This window comes from Armigeres subalbatus, chromosome 2 (assembly GCF_024139115.2).
Source record: "Armigeres subalbatus isolate Guangzhou_Male chromosome 2, GZ_Asu_2, whole genome shotgun sequence".
Lineage (NCBI taxonomy): Eukaryota > Metazoa > Arthropoda > Insecta > Diptera > Culicidae > Armigeres > Armigeres subalbatus.
The window spans coordinates 137,417,968-137,443,850 of record NC_085140.1 but is presented as its reverse complement, the minus strand read 5'-3'; the positions used below and the strand labels follow the sequence as shown (position 1 = coordinate 137,443,850).

Below are 25,883 nucleotides of genomic sequence, written 5' to 3'. Positions count from 1 at the left end.
TAAAAATTGTTCTAGGTCCCCCGATAGAACATTTTAGTTTACCCACTATATGAAAGAGAAGAGCATCTACTTTCACGTGGTGGGTGTTTCAGAGATACTGATTTTTGAAAAATAATGTTTCCCCATAGAGACACCTTGACTACCATGGAAACAACTAAAGCTTCTTGGAATGCATACATTCACTCAGATGAGGTTGCACAGCTTGTTATTTTTTCGATAAATGCACTATAGGATTTCGGGCGGTCATTAATCGAAAATGTCATGTCTTCCGAATTATTTTAAAATATTTTCTCTCCATTGTCAATACTCTAATTAAGAGAAATTCTGAATTTGAAGTCTCTAGGTGCACTAGTTCCAAAGATATAAGGTGTCAAAGTCAGAAATGGGTAAAAAAGTTAACAAATTTCCTGAAAAAATATTTTACTTTCAACTATTTATTGAAATATTTTCTTAATGTTTTTCTTTAATGTTAATACATCATTACAAAGGTAATTGTATAAGCTTTAAAATGGTATGCAAAAACTAATGGTTACATTGTGAAAAAAATGAAAAAATGCGGAAACAATATTTTTTCCAAAACGACGCTATTTTCAACTTTGATAGTGAAGAACTTTTTTCCTCAGAAATCCCGGGTTCTTTTATGATGCACATCAAGGACGAAGCTTCGACTAAAATTTCCCGAAATAATTTCTTTGCCAGTATTTGCAATTAACAGGAGTTAAATCACTTTGATTTTTTTCATTTATTTTTTTACTGTGTTTTGCCTCTCTCGTACTCCAAGGTTAATGCTCATTCCAAAAACGAATGTTTGATAGAAGGCCCGGAGATCCGTAGTGGTATATATCAACTAACTCAGCTCGAAGAATTGAGGTGATGTCTGTATGTGTGTGCATGCGCGTCTGTATGTATGTGCGCAAATCGCCATTTAGACGCTTATTTGTGTACGATTTTCTCGCAACAAGTTTCATTCGACGGGAAATCTAGTCCCATCGTTTCCTATTGAAAATGGGCCAGACTGAACTATGGGCTCAAAGGGTATGGTCAAAATACATGTATTGGTAATAACTTCGACTTTATTTATAACAAGTTTTTGAACTTTTCAAAGGAGAGAATGAATACCACCCCCGAACCCATACATCACAACGGTAGCTGTAACGGAATTTATATATTTCCTGTCAAATTTTACTGGTTCCGTCGCCATTCCGCTGAATTGCGTTTGGGGCTTGAGTGGTTTGAGTCATTTCCCTAAACCTATTTTTCTGAGCTATTCATTAGCTACTGATGGAGAACTAAATATGAGGTTTCATAGTATGTAAATATTTATAAATCTCATGGAATCAATAATTCCTGACATGTTTATTGCAAAAGTAAAGACGAACAATATCTTAGTTAGTACGGAGAGTATGAAATTCTTGCTAGTGTTCATGAATGTCTGGCTAAAGGTAGGGAAATATTTATTCACTCATCTACACTTTGAGGTTCACTGGCTGAACAACCAGCGGAAAGTCAATATAAAAAAAGAAGAAATTTAGAACTCATAATGCAAGAAAATGATCAAGAGAGGCAAATGTTGACATTTTTCTTCGTGCCTTACATGAATCAGATCTATTTTAAGCTCGATTTGGATAACGAGGAGACATTGGAAAAAAATTCACTTAGTTATTCTTATGCCATGCGTAATTTTGTAATATTTGAAGATTTTTAAAAGTTCTTTATCCTCTGATACTTTAGATGAATTCATGTCATCTTCCATCGTTGATGGAATTGAAGAAAATATCATTAAAGATTTAAACCTTCACACAGAAAAGAATGATGCTATATATAACTTGTAGAAATCATGAAAACAAATCAAAAATAATTTAAATAGTGTTGTTATTCAAATTGAAAGAAATTTGCTTTTCGGAACAATGGAGCATTGTGGAATGAATGAATGTTCACATTTTTGAGAATATATTATTCTCATTTATTTTTGAATAACTTGTACAAATGTCATGGGATTGCGATTTCTAATTTGCTAATACCCTTTTTCAAAAGTTATTTCCAATTCTGATTCTTTAAGAAAATTGTTTAACTATTTTTTAGTGGAATGTTTTCACTGTCATAAGACGAGTTTAGTAAAATTCCATTTTATTCCACCAACTCGTATTAGTTCTACATATACGTATTTCGACCTGTTAGGACGTCTTCAGTGTCTCGTACTTTACTCGTTCTTGACTTCTGATTCTTTGATTAACATTTAATGCTTTAGGATCCTTCAGAACCTAGTACTTTGTCAAACAGATTGTTCTAAATACAAATTGTGAGGCATGAGAGTAAGAACAAAAAATATCACTGAATGTCATGAAATTAATGTCTTTTAACATTAATTCGGTTCTCTCGCCGCCAACTTCAGATTTAGAGCAATGAAAGTTATTAGATTTATTGGTAGGGGAGGCGTTTTGTTACTTTCTTCCCACAAAAATGATTACCTTCCGCAAAAAATATACAAAAATATATAGACGACAGTCCACAAATGAGGATGGAGAAGGGGAGGTTCCATGATGTCCATAAATTGCTGTACTTAGTTTTTGTACAACCCCTTCCTTCTCCTCAAGAAAACATATAAAATTAAACTTCCTAAATTGGATTGCTTTGTCACGTTAATCGAATTTATGAAAAAAATATTACGTAATTCATAGACGATCCCTAAAGGTGTTAGAAATTATATATTCATGCTATTTCGACCATACACAGCTAAAGCAAAGTGGAAAATCACTTGAAAAGTCCAATTTTATTTTTGACCGCTCGCTTGTATGGGGATCCCCCATAGTGAAATGGCTTCATCACGGAGGTTAATCAGCAGGCCCTAACTCTACGAATTTCGTAGATTACTTCGAACCCATGCCAATAACATGCACCACATGGAATGCGAACATATACAGTATTTACCCGATTTTGTCGACCCCGATTTTACCACGTTTTCGACCCGATTTTATCACCACAAAAGTTTTTAATTTTTTTTTGTCGTTTCTATTGTTTTCAAATAATACCGAAAACAATAAATTTCATGAAATAACTTTCACCACCTGTGGTTTATTATGGATCATTACAGAGAATCTGTCAACAATTTTGTAAGCCTGTTCGACAAGAAATTACAGGTTCCTTTCACGTATTTTGCCTTTTTCTATTTCATCCCCCCAAAATTTACTAGGATTGAAAAAATCGGGATATTACTGTACCAAAAAGGGGTCACAAAAAGTGTTTAATGCTCAATAACTACGTCTATTACGGAGCCCACGACAACAAAAAGAACTACTTTAAAGACAAACATATACCAAGAAGGGGCCACACAACTTATTTGTTTTCAAATAACTGCCTCCATTGAAGAGGTTGATACACCGACCTTAATTCTATGGAGTAGACTACCTGGAATTCACGACTACAACAAGAACTACTCGAAATACAAACATATATCAGAAAGAAGTCACACAATTTGTTTATTCTTCAATAACTGCCTCCGTTTCGGAAGGTGATCCACAGACCTTGACTCTATGGAGTTTGAAGATTACCTGGAGCCCACGACAACAACAAGAACTACTTGGAATACTAACATTTACCAAGAAGGGGTTACACAACTTGTTCATTTTTCAATAAATAACAATAAATAACTGCCTCCGTTACGGAGGTTGATCCACAGGCCTTGACTCAATGAAGTTCGTAGACTACCTGGCACCAATGACAAAAACAAAAACTACTTGGAATACAAACATTTACCAAAAAGGGGTTACACAACTTGTTTATTCTTCAATAGCTGCCTCCATTACGGAGGTTGACCCATGGACCTTGATTCTATGGAGTTCGTAGACTACCTGAAGCCCACGACAACATCAAGAACTACTTGGAATACAAACATATACCAATAAGGGGTCACACAACTTGTTTGTTTTTCAATAACTGCCTCCATTACGTTGGTTGATCCCCAGGCCTCGACTCTATGGAGTTCGTAGACTACCTGGAGCCCACGACAACAACAAAAACTACTTGGAATACAGTTATATACCAAGAAGGGGTCACACAACTTGTTTATTCTCCAATAGCTGCCTCCATTTCGGAGGTTGATCTACAAACTTTGACTCTATGGAGTTCGTACACTACCTGGAACCCACGACAACAACTCGGAATACAAATATATACTAACTAGGAGTCACACAACTTGTTTATTTTTCAATAGCTGCCTCCATAACGGAGGTTGATCCACGGATCTTGAAACTATGGAGTTCGTAGACTACCTGGAGCCCACGACAACAACAAGAACTACTTGGAATACAAACATATACCAAGAAGAGGTCACACAACTTGTTTATTCTCCGATAATTGCCTATATTACGTAGGTTGACCCATAGACCTTTACTTTCTGGAGTTCGTAGACTACCGTGCACCAATGACAAAAGCAAAAACTTACTTAGAATACAAACATATACCAAGAAGGGGTCACACAACTTGTTTATTCTCCAATAGCTGCCTCCATTACGGAGGTTGATCTATAGACCTTGACTCTATGGAGTTCGTAGACTACCTGAAGCCCACGACAACAACAAGAACTACTTGCAATACAAACATATACCAAGAAGGGATCACACAACTTGTTTATTTTTCAATAACTGCCTCCATTACGTAGGTTGATCCCCAGGCCTTGAATCTATGGATTTCGTAGACTACCTGGCATCAGTGACAACATCAAGAACTACTCGAAATACAAACATATACCTAGAAGGGGTCACACAACTTGTTTATTCTCTAATAGCTGCCTCCATTACGGAGGTTGATCTACATACCTTGACTCTATGGAGTTCGAAGACTTTCTGGAGCCAACGACAACAAAAAGAACTACTTGGAATACAAACATATTTCAAGAAGGGTCACACAACTTGTTTATTCTCCAATAACTGCCTCCATTGCGGAGGTTGACCCATGGACCTTGACTCCATGGAGTTCATAGACTATCTAGAGCCCACGACAACAACAAGAACTACTTGAAATACAAACATATACTAACTAGGGGTCATACAACTTGTTTATTTTTCAATAACTGCCTCCATTGCGGAGATTGATCCACTGGCCTTGACTCTATGGAGGTCGTCGACTACCTGGCACTAATGACAACAACAAGAACTACTTGGAATACAAACATATATCTAGAAGGGGTCACACAACTTGTTTATTCTCCAATAGCTGCCTCCATTACGGAGGTTGATCAACATACCTTGACTCCATGGAGCTCGTAGACTACCTGGAGCCCACGACAACAACAAGAGCTACTTGGAATACTAACAAATACCATGGAGGTGTCACACAACTTGTTTATTTTTCAATAACTGCCTCCATTATGTAGGTTGATCCCCAGGCCTTGAATCTATGGTGTTCGTAGACTACCTGTCTTCAGTGACAACATCAAGAACTACTTGGAATACAAACATATACCAAGAAGGGGTCACACAACTTGTATATTCTTCAATATCTGCCTCCAATACGAAGGTTAATCAACAGACGTTGAATGTATAGAGTTCGTAGACTACCTACAACCCATGACAACAGGTAATACCACTTCGCATCGTAATCTTTGGATCCGCATGTAGACCTAAAGGCCTATTCCAGGGATTTCTTGGATGACCAAGAACTCATACTTTGATCACATTATATTCTGTGCATCACAAAGGGCAAGTCCCATATTTGAAACAATCTAAGAAATCTTTGGTTTCGCGTGTAGACCGAAAGGCCTATTCCAGGGATTTCTTGGATGACCAAGATCCTATGCTGGGTACGCATTCTATTCTATGTGTCATAAAGGGCATGTACCATGTTTAAAACCGTCCGATCGATTTTTTGTTGCTTCTATAGACTTTATAGCCTTAATCCAGGGATTTCTTGGACTATCAAGAACCTATGATGTAAACACGTTCTATTCTACGTATCACAAAGGGCATATATCACATTCGAAGCAGTCCGATAGATCGTTGATTACTAATGTAGACCGTAAGATCTCACTTCTTGGAAGTGTGATACATGTACCATGCACAGAAAATCGTGATTTGGCTCCGTAATGCACAAGGTCACATGCGCCAACCAAATAAATTAAAGAATAAACATATCTTGTTTGCACACATCAACTAATTACACGAAAATTTTGCAAAAAAAATTAATTTACATTTCATTGCAGTGGAAACGAGAATAGGACTTTTCATACATTGATACTTGATTCTTCTGTCAGTTCACTGCTGTTTGTTTACATTTTTAGGCTGGCGCGTTTTAGCCTCGGGGTGGCGCGTTTCAACCCGCATAGTTTGAAATTGCACGAAAATGCAGCGCTTCAAAATAAAATCGTTTTCTCGGAATATAATTGGTTTTTCGTCCAAATTTTTATTCCGTATCATAGATGGTAAGTTAAATTAGTGGTTAACACATTGGAAGTACATAATTTCGACCATTATCATCGTTAAATTCGAAGATTTGCTTAGGGGGCGCATATTGAACGTCTCTCCCCTACTTGATTCTTCTGTCAGTTCACTGCTGTTTGTTTACATTTTTAGGCTGGCGCGTTTTAGCCTCGGGGTGGCGCGTTTCAACCCGCATAGTTTGAAATTGCACGAAAATGCAGCGCTTCAAAATAAAATCGTTTTCTCGGAATATAATTGGTTTTTCGTCCAAATTTTTATTCCGTATCATAGATGGTAAGTTAAATTAGTGGTTAACACATTGGAAGTACATAATTTCGACCATTATCATCGTTAAATTCGAAGATTTGCTTAGGGGGCGCATATTGAACGTCTCTCCCCTAACTTCGGACGATGTGGAAGAGCTTCTTCGAAACATGTATCCTAGACACGATAAGTTGCTCGAGAGGCCAACTGTGCCCAGATTTAATGAACGTGGAATAATGTTCTCCGCCAAACCGGCTGGCAAACGAACGAACATCGGCTCATCAAGTTATTTCTCGTTTGGATGGTCTAAATCCCGCCCTAAGAGTAAGCCGTTGGCGTCTGTTCAAGGCGACAAAACCATGGAAAGGAAAGTGTCTCTTCATATTCAGATTAGATAATGAATCTTTATCTTTTCTAGAAGGTGAATCGAATTCATTATTCTACACTTTTGATAAGATTACGGCGTTCCAACACACAGGAAAGTCATTAAAATCTTACTTTGTTGAAATGGAAATAAAATCTGCCCTAAATAAGTGTTGATGCAAAATGTTCAGTTATTCCGCTTCAAGCGCGTGTGATACACTGATGTGTGTTTAAGCACTACTCTGATAAGTGTATGTTCTCCAATTCACAATAACTTTGCATTATAATGGATTGTTGATCTTTCATTTTGATTAAACTTTTAAATAGTAATGAAAGTCAACATTTGTTCGTCACAATTATTATGATTTTTTGGAGGTCTACCCGAGTAGACGAAAATAACTCAATAATATCAAATGTTGATTGGATAGCAAAATGAGATATGGTTATGATTGATATAAGAGATAAAATATCAGACGACAATATCAATTTTCTTCTTCTTCTTATTCTCATTACATCTCCCACTGGGACATTGCCGCCTCCCTGCTTAGTGTTCATTCAGCACTTCCACAGTTATTAACCGCGAGGTTTCTTAGCCAAGTTACCATTTTTGCATTCGTATATCTTGAGGCCAACACGATTATACTTTTATGCCCAAGGAAGTCGAAACAATTTCCAAACCGAAAATTGCCTAGACCGGCACCGGGAATTGAACCCAGCCACCCTCAGCATGATCTTGCTTTGTAGCCGCGTATCTTATTATTATTATTTATTCAAACTGAGGCCGAAGTGGTCTGCGCGGTATATAAGAATCTTCTCCATTCGGCTTGGTCCATGGCTACACGTCGCCAACCACGAAGTCTACGGAGGGTGCACCCACCTTGCTAGCTGCGCACCTCGCCTTCTTGTGCCCGTCGGATCGTTGTCGAGAACCATTTTTACCGGGTTACTGTCCCCCACCGCAGTTTTCCGATTTTCGCGGTGTGGACGATGGATGGTTCTCTCAGCAGCTCATGCAACTCGTGGTTCATTATCCTCTTCCACGTACCGTCCGCCATCTGCACTCCACCATAGATGGTACGCAGCACTTTCCTTTTGAAAACTCCAAGTGCGCGTTGGTCTTCCACGAGTATCGTCCAGGCCTCGTGCCCGTAGAGGACTACCGGTCTAATGAGCGTTTTGTAGATAGTCAGTTTGGTACGGCGGCGAACTCTATTCGATCGTAGCGCCACCTTTGGATCACCTCACGCTCGTTCGTAACGAGGTTCCCGTTTTTGTCCTTTAACATATCAGACTGTGGCACATGGACATTACGTGAACGGTTCAACTTCTCATAGAACTTTCGTGTGTTATTAGCGCGGTACAGTTGCTCCGTCTTGTGGGGTTTGAGTAAAATGCCTTCAGCGTGTATTGATAGATTCACAAATCAGCGTGTCAATCGGCGAACAGCAAGCCATGACTTTTCCTCTTCTAGTCAGACCTCCGCGGCGTGCACACGCACGGAGAGTCGCTGCCATAACTTTGTTCCGGCCATTTATAGCCACACATATTGGCGATCCTGCCGGTCTATTTTTTTGATCCTGTCGCTGATTTCATGTGGTGAGTTAAATTCAAGTGGTTAAATTGTGACGAGTGATATATTTCAGTTTGCTAAATCACAAGACGCGTCTCGAAGACCGTCGGAATATGGTTTGTGGTTTGAAGAACATCATAGCCTCGCCTGGGAGACCGTAAGAAATTGGTTTGTGGTTTGCAAAATTACAATGCTCGTCTGGAAGATCGGTGGAAATGGTTTGTGGTTTACACGTCTCTTCACGGTCTCGATCTTTCTGCTGGCGCTTTTCCTCCGGAAAATCGAGTTTTGTCTGTTCCGCACCCGTTTATATATTGCCTTGTTCGCCTTCGTGCGGTGTTGCAGCAATCTCGCCCATGCTGCATTCTTCCCTTTTACTAACTGCTCACATTCGCCGTCATACCAGTCGTTTCTCTGATCCGGGGGCACCGTGCCAAGCGCAGCGGTTGCAGTGCTACCAATGACAGATTGAATATTTCTCCAGCCATCTTCAATAGAAGCTGCGTCTATCTGCTGTTCTGTTGGAAGTACCACTTCCAGCTGCTGCGCGTATCCTTGGGTGAGTCCACCGTCTTGTAGCCGCCCAATGTTTAGCCGCGGCGTTCGACAACGACGCGTGTTGTACACTGTCGAGAGTTTTGAGCGGCAGACATACTGCAACGAGGTAGTGGTCGGATTCAATGTTCGCACTACGGTAAGTGCGTACGTTCATGATGTCGAAGAAGAATTTACCGTCGATTAGAACGTAATCGATTTGGTTTTACGTTTCTTGGTTAGGTGATCTCCATGTGGCCTTGTGGATATTTTTGCGGGGAAAGAAGGTGCTTCGGACTACCATTCCGCTGGAGGTTGCGAAGTTTATGCATCGTTGGCCTTTATCATTCGATACGTTGTACAGACTATCTGGTCCGATGACGGATCTATACATTTCCTCCCTACCTGTGCGTTCATGTCGCCGATGACGATTTCGATGTCCCGCAGTGGGCATCCATCATATGTCTGTTTTAGCCGAGCGTAGAACGCTTCTATCTCGTCGTCGGGTCTCCTTTCATGTCATTCCTGATACCAGGACTTGGGCTTGTGCGCTTTGAGCGGCAGACGGTCGCTTTGGTGAGGCCTACTTGTGGATACAAGCAACACTTCCAAGGAGTTGATGAAATAATGCACCATGCGTCTCCATATGCCTGTATGCTTATATGATGAACATGTTTAAAATTTTTAGGCATAAATAGTAATACATCTCCAAAAGAAATGAAATCGCTTAGCCGTGCCCCAGCAAACATGTTTTTTGCCGAGATTTCTGTCAAAATTGCTGAAAATCAGCAAATTATTTGCCGAAAATCAGCTAACAAACGCCATTTTTGCCGGAATATCATTTTTTTATTTTGCTGGCGCACGCCTGAGCGGATTTTTGCCGAGCTGCAGAAATAAAAACTAAGTGTGTAAGAAGCGCATTAACTTACTGATGAAATATCTGGAGAAAACCATTAAACTAAAAAGTATAATAAATGTATTATAGAATAAACGCGCTGAAAAACGATTATCGCCACTGAGTCGTGGTGTGTTATGCACTGTTTCCTATTTCGACAACTGCTTTAGGTTACCGTCCACCTTGTTGATATATCCTATTATAATGCAATATCAATTGCTGATGCGCACATTATGTCTAATTTTGAGCAGCATATTGACAAGTTGAATGAAGGTCGATACGTCGCAAGCAAATGTTACGGAGATTCCTGCGTCCAAGCAAATGTGAGCGTGGTGAAACTCGTTTGTATGTTCGTTACTTACTTCATAATGGAAAGAAATGAGCGAACGTAAACAGCTACAAATATTTTATATTAACAATATAGTCCACTCTTGCCAAAAACTGGCGAACACGACGACGCTACAACGGATGGCGGTCGAACTATTTCATGAAATCAACGCGTGGCGGCGCATCGTTGCCTTCCATATCAACGCGTAGAAGCTCATCGTTGCTTCCGAAACAATCAAAACAAAATGAAATGCTAAACGTCATTATCTTTTCGGTTTATTGGAATCAAAGTGCTACCCTCCGGCGATTTTTCATTTTTTGCCGTTTTTTATTTGTGATCAAATAATCTAATGGAAATATAATAGTTTTTACGCAGAGCCAATGTACCGATTTAGAACATATAAAAAATAAGTGCTTCTGGTGGCTTGTTTCCCAGAAACCTCAAATGGCTAATTTCCTTAAAATCTAAAGTTTTTCATATTTTCTTTCTTGGTTCGTGATTGTTCTTGTTCTTATTTTTAACATCCTTCCTTTCAAAAACATCGCGCCATCGCCTATACTATTGCCCCTTTCTCCAACAAACATGATGGATCCCTAATCATCCGGCAGCCTTCACCGAAAAAAAAACTACTACATATCTAATCATGGAACCTAATCAGAATCGTTGGCAAATTTTTATGTACATATTTGAGTTCTGTCAACAATCAACATGTTTGTTGTTGACAATAGAACAGTGACAATTCTAGGATACTTTGATCATTTTTACTAAAATAGTTTGACTTCTATTCACCAGTTGGGGCTGCACTACAGGAAAGTTGTTCTGCAACGACTTGTATGGGAAAATAAAGAGTGGACTATCTTGTACTTTAAAATCTTTGACAGCTAGGTCTCCAGATTTTTTCGTAGTTATACACTCTATGATGGTTTTAGGTGATGCGTCGTGCTATAAATATGCTGTTCAATTTACCTTTTCTTTATATTCCCTAACCTCGACCCTCCTTAGCCGTGCGGTAAGACGCGCGGCTACAAAGCAAGACCATGCTGAGGGTGGCTGGGTTCGAATCCCGGTGCCGGTCTAGGCAATTTTCGGATTGGAAATTGTCCCGACTTCCCTGGGCATAAAAGTATCATCGTGTTAGCCTCATGATATACGAATGCGAAAATGGTAACTTGGCTTAGAAACCTCGCAGTTAATAACTGTGGAAGTGCTTAATGAACTCTAAGCTGCGAGGCGGCTCTGTCCCAGTGTTGGGGATGTAACGCCAATAAGAAGAAGAAGAACCTCGACCAAACCGCGAGTCTTTCAGTTCCCCAATACTAACATTAGTGTATAAGAATCATGAAAAACTGTATGATTTCGGCTCCGTAGCGCTTCACGGCAAATGAGCCTCCCAAATAAAAGTTAGATAAAAAAAAATTACCTTTTCCCAAAATTTTGCTGGAAAAACTATTGAAAACAATAATTTTCCTTAATCCAGCTTTCCACGCTAGCCATAATGGCGACTGCTATAAATAAATCTGACAGTAACTGCTTCCGACGCTGAACTGTTTTCGACGCTGGTCGTAACTCAGAGCAACCATTTTCCATTGTTTATTTATCGGTAAATGGAACAACTTGAAGCAATATGATTATTTTTGTGTAACAAGCTTTCAATGTTCAAAACCTATTTTAAACCTACAAATATAATACGCAGCTTTATGTTTTAGGCCGAAGTATTCTTCCAGGAGTCAACAATTCCAGTACACACTTGGAGACCCATATATACTATTGATGTGAAGCTTTATTGCATGATGATTTCCAGCCAAGATGTCTGAACGACGTCAGCGTATAGGAATAATATTTAGATTGAGGGCAGGAGTTTCGCTTTCATGCTCAAATCCCGTAAATCCCGCCCTTCAGAAATTCATGGGGGACCAAATCCCGTGACACGTTTTCCGAGCTGTAAACCATCCTTTAATTACAATGCTTTTTATAAATCAACTTAGTTCCTGCACTCCAAGGTGTAAGTTCCACTTCATTCGACAATGATTTTCCACATATTTCATGCAATAACTAATTAGCCTTCACTGGGCCAAAGTGTAAAATTGAATGCTAGTTTGTTTTTCCGATAATAAATATATTCAGAAGAAGCCTTGTGAGAAGCACGATGTAAAGATGTCCATGATACCCAGGTAACAAAAACCTGGCGCTAACTCGTTCATTGGGTTGCGAATTGAGCATGAAAGTGTCTGTGCTGGTTTAAACTCAATAGTATTTATTTTTCTAATTGGTTATGTCTCCTACGCAGCGTTTCCGCACTTAACTTACATTCATTCTACTTTTGCGACAATTATTAACATTGGAAAGTGGGAGCTCACGACTCCAGTTCATATGTTCACGCACCATCCAGAGCAGAACGTGCTCGACCTGCAGCGAGTAGCCGGCAGGTTCTCCACATCGGCACGCCGCCGCTCAACAATACATTCAGACGATGATTTCGATCACAAGCCTCCAATTCCGATTGATAAGTTCCAGAAAGTAAGACATTGTCAACCTCGACCTAGCCGGCGGAACTAATCAACATAGGAAAAATAAACATACACAGAAGATTTGGTTGTGATTAATCGTAAGAATAAGCTTTAATTAGTCAGTGTTGTTCAATTTATATTTTTTTGCGAAAAAAAATACGATTTAGGGCCGATTTCTTCACCTCCGCTTAGTGCTTAAACCCGGTTTAAACGTATGGGTAAGCACCGCTTAAGAGTTAAGCGGAGGTGAAGAAACGGCCCTTAGGCACATAATTCTGAGCTTAGAGCTTTTTTTTTCATTTCGTTAGCAATTATAATAAAATATACACTAAATATGAATGAAACACCCCAGGCTTTGCCACAAAGATTTACTTGGATTTCCGATTTCAGAACCTTGGATTGAACACTGTTGTAACTGTATAAAGTGCCTCTCCTAGATTTTTAGTGAAACCAGCTAGTATTCGTCTCTAGTCATCGGTTCAATTTTAGCGCCAATTTTGAGGAACTATAACACACAGCTCGCACAAGTTTAATTTGAATATCTCGGAGCTATTGGGATCTGATTATTTAAATGTTTAAAAAAACTTTCTCTTACACTGCGTATTGTTTGGGAATCATCATGTTAAATAGAACATCAACTGAGTGCGGGTGCTAGAATTATTGTTGCCGGAAAACATGACTTCGACCTAAAATATAAAAATTGTAGTTTTATTTGTATTTTATCATTAATAATAAGTATTTAATTGTTAAAAACTTGTTACAGAAATTGTTCTCCGTTTCCTTCGAGTAATTCCAGTTTTCACAATAAATAAACAATGTGAAAATGGTTGCTCTGAGTTACGACCAGCGTCGGAAACAGTTCAGCGTCGGAAGCAGTTACTGTCAGATTTTTTATAGCAGTCGCCATTATGGCTAGCGTGGAAAGCTGGATAAAACAGGCTCCCTTGTACCTACAGTTGAGCAACTGTACCAATATATTGCAATTTGAAAATTTGTATCACCACTAAAGGAATAGTGTACCCATTAGTGGTGCAAGCATTTTTTAGTAGTTGTTGATGTTAAATGGTGGGCCCTCCTTAGCCGTGCGGTAAAACGCGCGGCTACAAAGCAAGACCATGCTGAGGGTGGCTGGGTTCGATTCCCGGTGCCGGTCTAGGCAATTTTCGGATTGGAAATTGTCTCGACTTCCCTGGGCATAAAAGTATCATCGTGTTAGCCTCATGATATTCGAATGCAAAAATGGTAACCTGGCTTAGAAACCTCGCAGTTAATAACTGTGGAAGTGCTTAATGAACACTAAGCTGCGAGGCGGCTCTGTCCCAGTGTGGGGATGTAATGCCAATAAGAAGAAGAAGATGATGTTTTTTTTTTTTAATTATAGACTCTTTAAAATTTTATTCGAGTCTGTCAAGAGTTTACAGAGTTTATTGACACTGCTTAAATTACTACGTTGTATGACATCGTTCGTTTTCTCCTTGAGAGTTATTGCAGCGATTTCATCTTCATCAAGGTGTTTCCATCTTCTTCTTCAAGGTTTCACTTTTGGGTCAAATCGCGTCGATCAGCGATATTTCTTTAAAGAACTCCAGTACTCTTTTTGCTTGACTGTTGTCGTCGGCTAATGCTTCCCTCATGTTTGGTTGGAGTCCGATTTTCTTTCTTGCGTCATCGTATCCAGGGCACTGAACGATAATGTGTTTAATGGTGAGTGGGTGGTTACATTTTACGCACTTTGGTGGGTCTTCTTTTTCCAGTAAGTATGCATGTGTTAGCCGGGTGTGGCCTATTCGTAGTCTGCTGAGTATGACATCTTCTTTGCGATTTCCTGTTAGCGCCTCTTTGAATGGTTTGGTAGTGTTTTTTATCTCTCTCTAAGTTTGTTGTGGGGTGTTGAATTCCATTCAGATTCCCATTTTTAGTCATACTATTTTAAGGATGGTTTTATTTCGCAATGATCAACTGTTTTCCGCGTAATTGTGCTCATCGCAAGCGCACTCTTTGCTTCTTTGTCCGCTTGCTCGTTTCCCGGGATGCCTATGTGACTAGGGACCCACATGAATGCTACTGATGTACCTTTTTTCCCTATGCTGGTGTACAGTTGAACTATCCCGTTTTTCAAGCTGGTTTTGGTTTTTTTTCTTTTCTAGTGATGTGACTACACTTAAAGGATCGGTGCGAATAATATATGCGCCCACGCTTTCCTGGTTTATCCTATTATTGCAAGGCTCTCCATACTATAAATACTGAGTAGACTGTGGGTCCGCTTGCGTATGATTCCTTCTGTCGGTTTACTATGCTGTATCCCGTTTTAGAGTCGTTTTTTGATCCGTCCGTGTATATCAGCTTGCAGAACTTATATTTGGTGTGGATTCTTTCAGCAAACAGTTTTTTAAGTTCATTTGGGTTTTTTTCGTTTCTACTAGCCGACATCATTGTTTTGTCTATTAGAATGTCTTTTCTTATCCATGGCGGAGTTTTTGGTATATTTAGGGATTTGCTTGGTGGTAGAGGAATTCCAATATTTTCGATAATATTCTTGCTTCTTGTTCTGATATTGTTTGGCTCTGATGCTGGGCCTTGGGCCCACAATTCTCCTGAGCTGTTGTTATTCTCTTCGTTTGTAGCACTATTTGTTAAAGCCTGTTCATTGTTTGTTTGCTTTGTTGCGAAGATAGCGAGTCTTTGATTGAAGAAACTTCTAAGACTTGGTATACCCGATTCGGCTTGTAGGCTTTCTATTGGGCTGGTTTGAAAAGCTCCTGTTATTATTCGCAGTCCTTGGTTATGGATGCTCTCTAGCTGCTTCATTGTAGATTCACAGGTTGAGGAGGTGATTGGCGCGCCGTACAGCATTTTCTCTAGTACAGCTGATTTGTATATTTTTGATAAAGTTTGCCGGTCTGCACCCCATTGTTTGGTGGTTGTGCAACGTAAAAACTGTATTCTTTGCTGGCATGCTGCCTTTATTTCTTCGATGTGTATTTTGAATGTTAGGTGTTGGTCTAGTGTTACTCCAAGACATTTATGACTGAGCTTGTATGGTATTCTGTCGTTGTTAATTTTAAGGTTCACGTTGGCTTGTTTTTTTGATCTCGCTTTTTTGAATACTACGGTTGCACATTTTTCGGCTGAGATCTTGAATCCAGTGTGGGTTTCCCAAGCTTCAATTTTTTTCAAAGCAAGTTGCAGGTTTTAGCTAATTTCTTCTGGTTGCTGGCGCTGGACTACTAAAACTACGTCATCTGCATAAAGTAAGACTTGGACGTTTGGTGGTGGTAGGTCTGAGCATATGGTGTCTATAGCTATCAAGAACAGGGTCACGCTTATAACTGATCCTTGACACAAACTATTTTCCATTAGCGTGTCGCGGGAGTATGTGCCGTTCACCTTAACTTTGAAGCTCCTTTTCATCAGCATTTGTTGAAGATATTTGATGAGGTGTCCTCCTATTTTCCATTCGCTTATTCTATTCTCAGAACTAATCTGCGCCAGGTTGTGTCGTAGGCTTTTTTAATATCCAGAAAAACTGCTTGTGTTAGCCGCTTTTTATGCATTGCTTCTCTCACGATGTTGTCAAAATGGCCCAGATAATCGGTAGTAGATCTACCTTTCCTAAAGGCATACTGGTGTTGATTGATTAGATTTTTTTCTTCTAAGATGAACATTAGCCTGTTGTTGATCATTCTTTCCATGATCTTTCCAAGACAACTGTTTAGGTAAATAGGTCTATAGTTTCCAGGGTTGTTTCTTTCCCCTTTTCCTTTGTAAATAGGTACTACGAATGATTTGGTCCAACTAACTGGATACATGGATTCATTCCACAACCAGTTGTATGTTTTCAGTAAGAGGTTCTTATATTCTACTGGCAAATGAGTGATCATGGCATAGTGTATGTTGTCTGGACCAGGAGATGACCCTTTTAATCCTTCCATTGCCTCTGCTAGTTCGTTTTTGGAGAATGGTGCGTTGTACTCTGCTGTATCCTCATTTCTTATTTCGAGAGGTGTTTGCTCGATCCTGTTCTTCAATGGTATAAAGTTTTGATTGTACTCTTTATCGCTTGATATTTTTCCACAGTGGTCGGCTAGGCTGTTTGCTATTTCAATGTTTGTGTTCATGCGTTGGCCGTTAAAGTTGATTTCTCTGATAGCTGATGATTGGTATTTTCCCTGAATTTTCCTAAAATTGCTCCACATCTCTTTGGCCGAAGTATGAACGTTGAATTTGCTGACGAATTCTTTCCAAGAGCTAGTTTTTGCTTCTGTGATGATTTTTTGTGCTCTGTCATTGGCGTCTTGATATTCGTATATTAGTTGCGGACTTGGAGGTTTGTTCTTGTTATTTTTAAGTTTACGTAGAGCTTTTCTTCTAGTTTTTACAGCTGTGGCTACTTCTTGCTCCACCATGGCACACGTTTTCCAGCAGTTGTTGGTTTAGTTTTTGGAATTGATTGTTCTGCTGCTATTATTATTTGTTTAGTTATTTCTTCTACTTGATCGATGACATCATTTTTTCGTCTCAATGTTAATGCGATTTTGGACGTCTTCCCAAACCGCATCTTCCATTTTCCATCTTGGAGTACGATCAAATTCTGGCGATATCGACGTTGTCGACATAAATAGTGGAATATGATCGCTTCCGTGTGAATCCTTACAGACGGTAAGTTCCAATATTCCTGCTAGTTGATTAATAGGAGCAGAGGCAAATGTCGATGCAAGATCCGATTCCTGTGCCGCTGTTTATGTAGGTTTTCTCACCGTTGTTCAGAACTACCAGGTTCTTTTCGTTTATTATTGACTCTATTGTTGTACCTCTAGTGCTGATATTTTCCGATCCCCATAAGGGATGATGGGCATTTATGTCACCTACCAGGATGAAAGGTTCAGGAATTTGTTCTATTAAAGCCATAATATCCTCTTTTGTGATCTGTTCTCGGAGGAGGTATACGTTTAGTAAGTTTGCGTTCAGTGGTGCTCCGATGTTAACTGCAATTGCTTCTAGATCTGTATCAATATCTATGATTTGACTATCGATGTCGTTTTTTACTGCGATTATTACACCGCCTGCTGCTCTTGCTCCATTTGTTCTTGGACGATGGTATGTTGAATATCCTGATTTCTGATTGGTTGTCATTTTGGCACATAGTTTCTTGAAGGCAAATAGCTATTGTATTGTAAGTGCTTGCAAGGATGTTGACGTCAGGCCTTCTTCCTCTTAAGCCTCTTACATTCCATGAAATTATATGGTGTTCACTGCTGATTGTACTTGAGTGGTCTTGTGTTGTTTGTGCTATTTTGTAATGCTTTTTGGTTTTGCTATTATTTTCTAGGATTTAATTTTCTCGTTTCCGTCATCTGAGTTATTTTCTGGGTCTGTGGAAATATATCCTACTTCTTCGGTGACTGCTTTCATTTTGTTTCCTTTTTTCCTTGGAGGTGAACTTGGCTGCTTCTCTTGACTTCTTGTGTGCTTAGTTGGGTTCTTCTGTCCGCTATGGGAGGGTGCGTACAAATTTAATGTTGCTTGTAGTTTACTGTTGTCTTTTTTCAGGCTTTCAAGTTCATTCTCGGCTGCTTTTCTTCTTGTTTTCTCCTCTTTGTAAACTAATACCAGATGTTCGAATTTGTGGTTCAGTGCTTTGTATTTTTCCTCCATGGATTCCATCTTTTTCTCGTTTTCATTTGTGATTTTTTTGATTTCTTCTTTGTATTCCTTCAGCTTCACTTCGAACTGATTTTTGATGTCAGCTCTGATCTTTTCTTCAAGGGTTTTCTTTTCTTCGTTTAGTTGTTTCACTTGGTCGGCGTAAGTTTTCGAGCTTTGATCTTCTATCATTTTTCTGGCTTCCCAGAAAGACAAGTTTTTATCCGCTTTGATTTTTATTATTTCCTTTTCTCTTTTTAAGACGGGGCATCCATTAAAGAACGCTCCGTGCTCGTTTCCACAATTTATACACTTTTCTCGGTTTTCACATTCTTCATGATAGTTATTTCCACATTTCCCGCACTTTTTCTCACTTGAACAGTTTCTTCCAATGTGGCCAAACTTTAGGCACTTAAAGCAACGCATCGGATTTGGATACCATGGTCTTGTTTCCAGCACAGTGTATCCAATTTTAACTTCTTTGGGGGGTGTTTTTCCTTTAAGCGTAAGTACGAAAACTCCCATCGGAGTTTTAACATTGTCGCGCATTTTCATCAACTGTTTGACTTCCGTAACTCTTTGGGAGGATAGGTTTTCCAGAAGCTCGTCGTCACTCACTTCCTTCAAGTCTCGGCAGACTATCACTACTTTGCTCGAATTTAAAGTTTTGTGCTCGTACACTTTGACGGTAATTTCGTCACACAATTTTTCAATTTTAGCCAGGTTTTTTGCCTGGTGTTCGTTCCTCACCTTACTTATGGATCCTGTACACCTCCGGTGGTGCAAATGGCCGACTTGAAAGATCTCCATCCTGAGCGATGCCCGGCTATCGCTTTAACCTGTTGCCAGGTTAGATTTCGGTCGACTTCTTTTATTTCTTTATTGAGGCTTCTCCGCCATGAGCCTCTGGGTCTGCCTCTGCTGCGATGTCCTGCTGGGTTCCAGTCTAATGCTTGTTTACAGATTTCGTTTCCGCCCCTACGTAGAGTGTGGCCGACCCAGCCCCACTTCTGATCCCGAATTTCTGTTGTTATCGGCCTCTGGTGACAACGACGATGGAGCTCGTTGTTTGAGATCCAGTTGTGAGGCCACCAGGCCCGAATTATATACCGCAGGCATCTGTTAATGAACACCTGCAGCCGTTGAGTGTTCTCCACTGATACACACCATGTTTCGCTAGCGTATAACAGCACAGATTTCACGTTAGAGTTGAAAATTCGTTCCTCACCGTCACTAGAATTTTTCCATCCTTCGTTTTCTTTGCGCTGGTTCCGCTTCCACAGTAACTTTGGATTGTGTTTTCCACAAGTATCGGGGACACTCCGTGGAAATTTTTATCCTCTTCCATCCTTTCCATCACCATTATCATTTCTCTGGGGTTTCCCCCAGAGGTTTCCCCCAGTCGGGGGAAATTGGATGCACTCATCCGGCAAGTTGGTGTCCCGGTGGCGCAGGGTTTATTCAAGTTCAGAGCCTTATGTATGTTGTTTACGCTTCGGTCGACGGCACTAGTAATTGGTGATTCGACACTTTCACGGTCTTGGTCGGGGGTAATATGATACTTTCGCGATCGCGGTAGTTGGTTTAATTAATTGCCAGTAAGCGTCTATACTCGACCGGGGCAGAACTCGGACTGAAGATGATGTTAAATAGCAACAATCTTATTTTTAACAGTAGATGTATTAGTTTTTATATCACCTGAGGTCTTGATGTTGTAAATTTCACTTAATTACCGGTTTAAAACATATTTCCTCTTGTGAATTTACTAATACCTCCATTATTGGTACCGTTACCCTAGTAAGCAAATAAAATAATTTAAAAAAATCGTTTATGACAATTAGTGTTCTTTTTAATAGTTGAACGAACGTGCCTAGACGACTGATGTCGAAATCTGCACAGGTGTAAAAATGTTTTAAATTCATTATATGTTCAGAATACACTTTTCCTAGGGCATCTTACACTTATTTATTAATTTGGCGTTCATCGGCTAATTAACGAAACAATTATCTTACTGCCTATAGCACTGCTAGGATTGCAAAAGATCAATACTCATTAGGTTTCTCTCACACTTTCAATGTTTGAAACATATAATCAGTACAATTTTAATCCTTACTTGAGCATCACTTCATCCGTACGGTAGCAAATGATCTACTTCAAGCAACAAAGCACTTCGCCGATGAAGCGATATGTCAAATCAGGATTGAAGGCTTTGCGGTTCCCCGTATCGGATCAATGCAATGGGAACATTCTTTTGAAATACATTCCGAATGCAGGCGGACATTTGTTTGCATTTATGGAATGCTGCCCTGATTGCGGTGATTGCAAGCTCTCCTGGCAAGAGCGTGGTGCATGTTCGACATAGAAAAGCTTTGGGTTATGATTGAGCTTACGCATCGAGGCGCGTCAGTCCGTACGCATCGAGTGCGGTATTTTCGAATTAGAGTCTTCATCCTCTAAATCGAAACGGGTGCTTGCGAGCTTGATTGAATTATTAATCAATTTTGCAGCCCGGAGGCACCCTATCCGGAACCAATTTCGCACCGAAGAAGCCGTCTTCTGTCACATGATTCATTGTATGTATGTGCGTGTATGTGTGCTGTTGCTACAAATGATCCAAAGTCAACATGTTGATGAATTTATATCCCTTTGCTCTTTTCTCTTCCCCCTTGGCCCCGGTGCCTTGCCTACATCAACACGAAACCCGCATCTGCTACCATCCATCCATCCATCCCGGATGACGACGATATTGATTGCAGTAAATCTAACCACCCGGGGACTGAACGGATTAGTCGATGACATATTAGCACTGCTGCCACAGGACGAGATAATCCTGCTATTCTTCGATAAGCTGGAGACCAGCAATGATTTCTCCTACTTTTTCGAGCAGATTGGCAGCGGGGACTTCGAGAATGTGCTTAGTATGCTGCAGGTAAGTGTTACAGTAAGGGTTTCAGTGGAGCGTTCGTTGACATTTTATTTTCTAATCAAACTAAGGTCAAAAGGACAAAGGCGACGTGCTGCCCTCTCCATTTCATTTGGTCCACAAATACGCATTCTAAAGAAAGGACAGTGTGGACACAGCCAATATTCTTTTACTTGAATGATACATGTTAATCACGTATTGTTTGTTTGTTTACCTTGATTGAGTATCTATTTCTATCGTTTTTTTTGTTCAGAACTTGCTGTAAAGGCTCCCCCAGACCTAAGCGATTTAATCGCCGCGACGGCGACAACTAGTCGCCGCGATTCTATCGTTTGGTCGCTGCAGGCAATGTTCTATTTACGCTTCCATACCAACGGCGACAGAATCGCTGTCGCCAAGCGATAGAATCGCGTCGCGACTGTCACGTCGCGTGTGTTTGGGGGAACCTTAATTCATTCAAATGACCAGAAATAGGTATGAATTGATATAAATAGTGGAATCTATCCCTTAAAGTGCAATTTTGACCTTTCTTATGTATTTTTCTCATTTTTATAATTCGTAAAAACGGCACCACCAACGCTAGGTGGATAAACCTCTTTTTATGGGAGATTTTTTTTTATGTTTTCCTTAAATTATTGCTAATATTTCCTCAGTTTTTGGATAAATGTGATACGTTTATGAAAATTTCCTGTCATTTATTGAATTTCAGTTTTGTATGGAAAATATTTCGTTTTCTTTCTACTCTGCGATAAACATGAACCATGATGGTCTTGGCTAATTACGAGTAAGGCGCTGTCACCAGTAGGTGTTTTGCTCGTTGCTCGTTTTTCGCGAACATTTATTTGGGCATACCAATTCCGCATAGTATTGGTTTGAACTGTAGCCGCTAGTTTATGATAAGATTTAGGCAAGCGAAATTCGTACATCTGTCGTTGCCCTGGGAGCTGGATTAGCAAAGTGAAATTGATTCTGAAAAGTTTTTCTTTTTTCTCGCCAAAACTGTCGGAGATACTTACGGTATGGATTTTTGTGATTCGTTACAGAGCTCCCAACAGCTGAGGACCCTTCTTTGGCGGTTGCAACGACATGGCTTTGATATTCCCGGCTGGATTCAACAGATACAAGGATACTTCAGCTTCAGTAGTTTCTAGCGATGACGGTCAATATAGGGGGATTAAAACGTGAATTGCGGGTTATTCTGTTCTTGAAAGAAATATCACACTTTATCACAAACAACTATCGGAATTGAATCGACAACCACGAGAAGGTGTTTAGACTTGAACTATTTTCACCCTTTAAAGGGAAAAAAGTTTTAATGATCCATTATATCATAAGATACACAAGGATCATTATTTACAGGGTTTGCTAGAAAATCTGATGACAAATTTACAAAAGCGAAAAAACAGGAGGAAACAAATCATTAGGTTCACATTTATGACATCATTTTGATATCGTGTTGCTATAAGGTAAACGGTAACAATAGTGGAGGTATTAGAACAAAATATTTGAAAAAAAAAGCATTTATGCGAAATTTAAAACATTAATATCTTAGCTTAGAAAATAAATCGTCTAGCTCAGAGGTTCCCAAACTGTGGGTCGCGACCCCCAGGGGGGTCGTGGGCTGTCCAGTGGTGGGTCGCGAAAGACAAATCTTAATTCATAATTTTGTAACTGTTAAGAAAATTATTTTGAGATTTTTAGTGGAATGTCTTTACTTATCATAAGGCGAGTTTGTATCATCCCATTTAATTCCACCACTTGATTGTATCTTGACAGATACGTATTTCGACCTCAACAGTTAGGTTGAAATACGTATCTGTCAATATACACTCAAATGGTGGAATTAAATGGGATGGTACAAACAAAATATATTTTAGTTACAAGATAAACATTGACGCTTTCGTCGCGGTCCGAAACATCTTTTGCTGGCGAGGATAGGGGATCTAATGAAGGAAAAATACATACGATTTGACAGTTAGGTACCACACATGTTTCGGACAGCAGAACAAAGGGAACCGAAGCGACAATCTTTATCTGGTAACTAAAATATCTTTTGAACAAACTCGTCTTATGACAGATGATTTTGTTACTATTTTGTCCCGCAAATCTATTCCATATTTAGAATTAGGATTTAAGTAATGATTGGATGGAGCCCTCCTTAGCCGTGCGGTAAGACGCGTGGCTACAAAGCAAGATCATGCTGAGGGTGGCTGGGTTCGATTCCCGATCCCGGTCTAGGAAATTTTCGGATTGGAAATTGTCTCGACTTCCCTGGGCATAAAAGTATCATCGTGCAAGCCTCATGATATACGAATGCAAAAATGGTAACCTGGCTTAGAAACCTCGCAGTTAATAACTGTGGAAGTGCTTAATGAATACTAAGCTACGAGGCGGCTCTGTCCCAGTGTGGGGATGTAATGCCAATAAGAAAGAAGAAAGAAAGAAAATTTGAGCAAGTAAAACGAAGTCCTATACAATCCAAATCTAAACCTCGAACCCAATCCAAAACCAATCCTAAACCAATTCGAATCCAATCTAAATCAAATCCAAATCTATTTAAAATCCTAATCCTAATCTAATTCAAATCCAATCCAAATCCAATCCTTATCAAATCGAAATCTGAATAAATTTCAAATCCAATCCAAATCCAACCCAAATTCAATTCAAATCCCAACCAAATCCAATCCACATCCAGTCCAAAACCTTGACGTAATTTTGACAAAGACAATGATGGGGTATAAAGCAATGAATCATGATTTGTCCAATCTAACGTGATCTCATTTTTATCTAATTTCACAAAATCAATGCATTTGGTACCTGATGGGTCGCAAGCAATAATGGATTCGGCTAGGTGGGTCGCATATCCAAAAGTTAGGGAACCTCTGGTCTAGCTCAAACCTTTGTAGGGGTTTGTGGCGGGACCATCATCATCATCATGATGAATATCACCATTTATTGCAGGATTCATAGTTTTGGCCAAAAATACCTCCTTTTTCCTATTGTGCCCCGATGCAAAACGCCTTTTGGATATTCCCTCATATTTATTTTGTTTGATATGTTCGAAACCAAACTGGACATAAAATTATGTAGGCAAGATGAAACAAAAGCCTCTTCCACGGCACGGCGATCAATCCCGATAATTCGATATCGTCCGCAAATCCCAGTAGCATATACGATCTTGTGACAATGGTACCGCTTCCTTGCACACCAGCTCTCCTAATCGCTCCCTCGAACGCTATATTGAACAGTAGATACGAGAGTGCATCACCCTGCTTCAATCCATCTAAGGTAAGAAATGATGTCGATATTTCATTCGCAACCCTTACACTTGATTTCAATCCGTCCAACGTTATACGAATCAGCCGTATCAGTTTCGCCGGAAAACCATGTTCAAGCATAAATTGCCATAATTCATTCCGTTTCACTGAATCGTACGCCGCCTTGAAATCAATAAACAGATGATGTGTCTGCAAGTTGTACTCCTGGAATTTTTCAAGGATTTGTCTCAGGGTAAACATTTGATCCGTTGTTGACCGGCCCTCATGAAAAACTGCTTGGTATTCGCCGACGAAGGACTCTTCAAGCGGTCTCAATCTGTTGAACAGAACACGGAACATAATTTTGTACGCCGAATTAAGGAGGGTTATTCCTCGGTAATTGGCGCACTCCAGTCTGTGCCCTTTCTTAAAGAGAGAGCAAATGAGGCCGTCCAACCAGCTAGCAGGCATTTCCTCGTCTTCCCATATTTTCGACATAATATGGTGCAGAACTTCATAAAGCTGCTCACTGCCATGTTTGAGTAGTTCAGCCGGAGCTGGCCCTTCCCCGCAGCCTTATTGTTTTTCAGCTCTTTGACAGCTTTTTCAACCTCATCTAGTGTGGGTGACTCCACAGCTTGTCCATAGTCGCCAATATTTATTCTTTTCACCGATGCACCGTCACTTCCACTATTCAACAAAGTCTCGAAGTGTTGCTTCCACCTGGCAGCCACTTCGGTTTTATCTGTCAGAAAATTCCCTTGTTGGTCGTTGCACATGAAGGAAGATGGAGATGTCTTTCTCCACATGCCATTGACTGACTCATAAAACCTCCGCATATTGTTTTGCTCCAATTTTTTCCTGCGCCTTACTAATAACTTGTTGACCACCATTTTCGAGAATGTCGAAAACGTATACTTTCACTTCACCATCCTCACATTTCACAGCCGCACACACAATAAAGTCCCAGAAATATAGAATAATGCCCCTGCTACAATATACACTACGAAACTTGCCAAAAAATCATGTTTCGCAAGCTCATGGCCTCTGCCATTTAGGGGGTCGGTTTGGGAACATTCTCCCTAACAATTTTTTACAGTCACCCCGGACAATGAAGTGTTTTTTCGGCGGAAACTGTTGCATATTTCATCACCGCATCCACTTTCACCGATAAACCGATCCTAAT

The 25,883-nt window shown here is 39.9% G+C and overlaps 1 protein-coding gene across 1 annotated transcript in view; it reads left to right on the top strand.

Annotated features, from left to right (window-relative positions):
* The window catches only part of LOC134215171 (protein G12-like), a 32,074-nt gene extending 9,448 nt beyond the window's left edge, over positions 1-22,626 (top strand). Inside the window, exons 2-3 of the mRNA XM_062694412.1 lie at positions 21,274-21,446; positions 22,484-22,626. Coding sequence (XP_062550396.1) covers positions 21,274-21,446; positions 22,484-22,591 — 281 coding nt within the window. The 3' untranslated portion in view covers positions 22,592-22,626. The remainder of the gene's footprint in view (positions 1-21,273; positions 21,447-22,483) is intronic.
* The last annotated feature ends 3,257 nt before the right edge of the window (positions 22,627-25,883 follow it).